The 3,450-nt window shown below is 36.7% G+C and overlaps 1 protein-coding gene and 1 long non-coding RNA gene across 5 annotated transcripts in view; one reads left to right on the forward strand and one right to left on the reverse strand.

Annotated features, from left to right (window-relative positions):
• Positions 1-3,096, forward strand: part of LOC109841035 (probable alpha,alpha-trehalose-phosphate synthase [UDP-forming] 9) — a 13,943-nt gene extending 10,847 nt beyond the window's left edge. For 3 of the 4 annotated variants that reach the window (XR_002247120.1, XR_002247121.1, XR_002247122.1), the window contains 3 exons: positions 791-1,067; positions 1,851-2,252; positions 3,019-3,096. Coding sequence is in view for 1 of the 4 variants with exons in the window: in XM_020409891.1 (XP_020265480.1) it covers positions 791-1,067; positions 1,851-2,183 (610 nt within the window). In the remaining 3 variants the exon portion in view is untranslated. Of the gene's footprint in view, positions 1-790; positions 1,068-1,850; positions 2,401-3,018 lie in introns of those variants that run through there. The other variant, XM_020409891.1, reaches the window with a different exon arrangement.
• Positions 914-3,239, reverse strand: LOC109841036. The gene is made up of 3 exons (XR_002247123.1): positions 2,963-3,239; positions 1,915-2,026; positions 914-1,020 (listed from the first exon to the last, which is right to left on the reverse strand). It is a non-coding gene; the product is annotated as an uncharacterized LOC109841036 (long non-coding RNA).

Consider the following 3,450-nt stretch of genomic DNA (forward strand, 5'->3'; position numbering starts at 1 on the left):
TTCTGCTACCACCTAAATATAGAAACTTCTGCCTCTTCCTTTGTTTTTCCCTATCCTTTTTTCTTGTAATAACATAGCATAATAATTTTGTCATGAAGTTGAGAATCATGAAGTGCAAAATCAATTCATGCTGGTTGATACTTGTGATAATAATCCTTTATTCGATTGAACATCTAGCAATGCTACTTATGTCATGTAATAACATGTGAAATCTCTAAGAAAACGATGAAACCGTAATCACACAGTTTGCAGGTGTTTCCACTTTAAGAATCCATTTGAAAGGATTTCACATCAGGATCTGCCTCATGCTTCAAATAGTTTTATCCAACTTATGGAAAGATTAGGAGCTCATTTTCAGCCACAAAGCATCTCCCTCCAGAGTCTAACAACAAAGCCAAATGGGTGACCTTTTGTTCGAAAATTTTGTTTTGATACTTCAATACAATACCAGGAAGGAAGCAACCGTATCATATACTGAGAGATCAGAAAACATAGGACGTGGTATTAGTTTGTTGAACTCAATTCATGAAACAACCATGAATTTTCATAATTTTCACAGTAACCTATGATGAACTAGAAAAATCCAATCAATAATTATTGTCAAAATTTGTGAATTATCAATATGAGCTATATATCTTAAATGGTGTTAAACAGGGTACTAATAGGTTTGTGCAGGTATGACATTTCTAAATGTAAATCCATACAAACACATAAACAATAATAAGTATATACTGAGGAAGATTGATTAACTACTGGTTTATTCTCATCTCTTTGTCTACATTCTATATAGATGGAGTAAAAGTTTGGACTGGGAAACTGAGTCTCCAACAGCTAATGGATCAGACTGGAAAGAGCTTGCTGAACCTGTCATGAAAGTGTACACTGAGACAACACATGGCTCCTATATAGAATCAAAGGAGAGTGCATTAGTATGGCATCATCTGGATGCAGATGTTGATTTTGGTTCTTGCCAAGCAAAGGAACTAATGGATCATCTCGAGAGCGTTCTTGTTAAAGAACCTGCTGTCGTTAAAAGGGGTCAGCATATTGTGGAAGTTAAAAGCCCGGTATGAGTTATTTCTTATAAAAGTACATTTCAGAAAATTACCATGAACTATGTGGGGGTGTTTGCAGGAAAATATTCTAAACTATTTTTTTCAGAAAAAACTGCCACAAATTTTTTAGGTCAGCAGAAAACCCCTAACAGGTTTAATGATGCAGATGAAAAGACTGAAATGCCGCTATTTATAACTTCCAATCCACAAGTAAATGTAGAAATAGTTTAGCTACTTTCTTGCCAAACTGTGATGATTCATGTTAGTTTTGTAAGGTCTAGCTTTTTATAATCATGTATCCCTTGAAATACAGTTGACAGATATGGCATCTTTTATACCCTTATAGCCACAAGTACATGTAGAAATAGTTAGGTTCTTTCTTGCAAAATCGTGAAGATTTGTGGTAGCTTTGTGAAATTTGCCCTTTCTATGGTCAAATACCCTCGAAATACAGTAGACAAATGTAGCTTCTTTTATACCTCCGTTTAAAACTTCCAATCCTCAAGTGAAAATGTAGAAATCTTTTAGGTATTTTTCTTGCAAAACTGTGATGATTCACGGTAGTTTTGTGAAGTTAACATTTTTCACAATCATACATCCCTTGAAATACAGTTGATAGATGTAGCATCTTTTCTACCCCTATTTATAGCTTCCAACCCCAAGTAAATGCAGATATAGTTTAGGTACTTTCTTGCAAAACCATGATGATTTATGGTAAATTTGTGCAGTTACCATTTTTATAATCATATATTCCTCAAAAATACGGTTTACAGTGTAAGCATAATTTGATTACAGAGAGCTAGTAAAGGATCAACTGTCGATAAGCTACTGAAGTCATTGGTTAGCGATGGAAAATCACCCGATTTTGTGATGTGCATTGGCGATGATCGCTCTGATGAGGACATGTTCGAAAGTATTGACAGCATCATATCTGACACCAATCTTTTCCGGGAAAGTCCTCAGGTCTTTTCCTGCACAGTTGGTCAAAAGCCGAGCAAAGCTAAGTATTATCTTGATGATAGTTCAGAAGTGATAAAATTGCTTCAGAGCATTGTAGCGATCTCTACTGATGAAAATAAACTCAGCAGCGATGATGATCGTCAAGCTTCGTTCGAAGAGACCGCCTGAGGGGAATCATTGAGACCCCCATCTATACATTCTTTGTTTTCTTGTCCCGGCAAGAAGCAAAATTTTCAGGTGTTTTAGCGTATGAGATCGAGTCATTTGGCATAATTCTGACATTTTTTTGTTAGATATGCTTGAAATTGCATATATACTCTTTAAGTTTTTACAAAACAATAGTTGAAAATAAATTCCTTGAGATTTCTCAAGTTTCCCTGTGCCCTACTGATACTATTTCATAGAAGGTTGCTAACTTGCTAATGTGTTAGGTGGTATCTGGAAAAGGTCCAGCTACCCTAATTTCTACTGTTTATATCGCCAAATAGAATCCTCACAATCACAATATTGGTATTCAAAATAACATTGTTGATTTAGGTAGATGAACTTGTGGTCAATAATAAAATAGGATATTTTGATGATACTTTTATCTGGGATAATTAATTTAATATATTAAAAGCTCTTCATGGTAGTTTTGTAGAATTTAACCTTGGAAAATGTTACATTTTGGAGAATCCGCCCTTTACTTTTGAGGAATGTCAGATGAACCCCCCATGACTTTCAAAATATTAGAAACCGCACCCATAAGTTTAGGGGTGATTCAGACAACACCGTCCAACTTCAACATTTTTCAAAGAGCCCCCGAGAAACCATGAACCACAATTTTCACAAATTGCACTTAACGCTGCTAATTGGTTTTTGTGAAAAATTTTAAAGCTGTAGGGGGTTTATGGTAATTATACCTAAGGAGAGGGTTTTCTGATATCTTGAAAGTTATGGGGGGTTACCTGATAACAGCCTAAACTTTATGGATTCTCTCTTGATATTTCTAAAGCACGTGCAGTACACGTGCAAGCACCAAGGCCGCAATAAATTGATCACCGGCGACCACAGTCGAAGTCACAGAGCAGTCAACAGGCATGGCTCATCATCATCGCCTGCGCTCTCTCATCCTCCTCATCGCTCTCCTCGTAATCCCTGAAAACCCTAACCCTAGAATTTTCTGACCCCTCCATTTTTTAACTAAAAAAAAAACTTTCATTTTTTCTTATTTCAGGTATCGCATGCCGAAGGAGCTCAACCCCGATCATCATCCTCCTTCTCCGCCGCTCTCCAAACCCTCCAGAAACAACTAGGGCAAGGAACCCTAATCTCCGTTTTTAACTCTCGCTCCATTCAAAATCATATTTTTCAAAATCATATTTTTACTGAAAAAAATCCGATCTCCTCCCCCCCCCCCCCCCCTCTTTTGACGCGCAGCTACGAGTTCCAATCC

The sequence above is a fragment of the Asparagus officinalis genome, chromosome 5, assembly GCF_001876935.1.
Source record: "Asparagus officinalis chromosome 5, Aspof.V1, whole genome shotgun sequence".
Lineage (NCBI taxonomy): Eukaryota > Viridiplantae > Streptophyta > Magnoliopsida > Asparagales > Asparagaceae > Asparagus > Asparagus officinalis.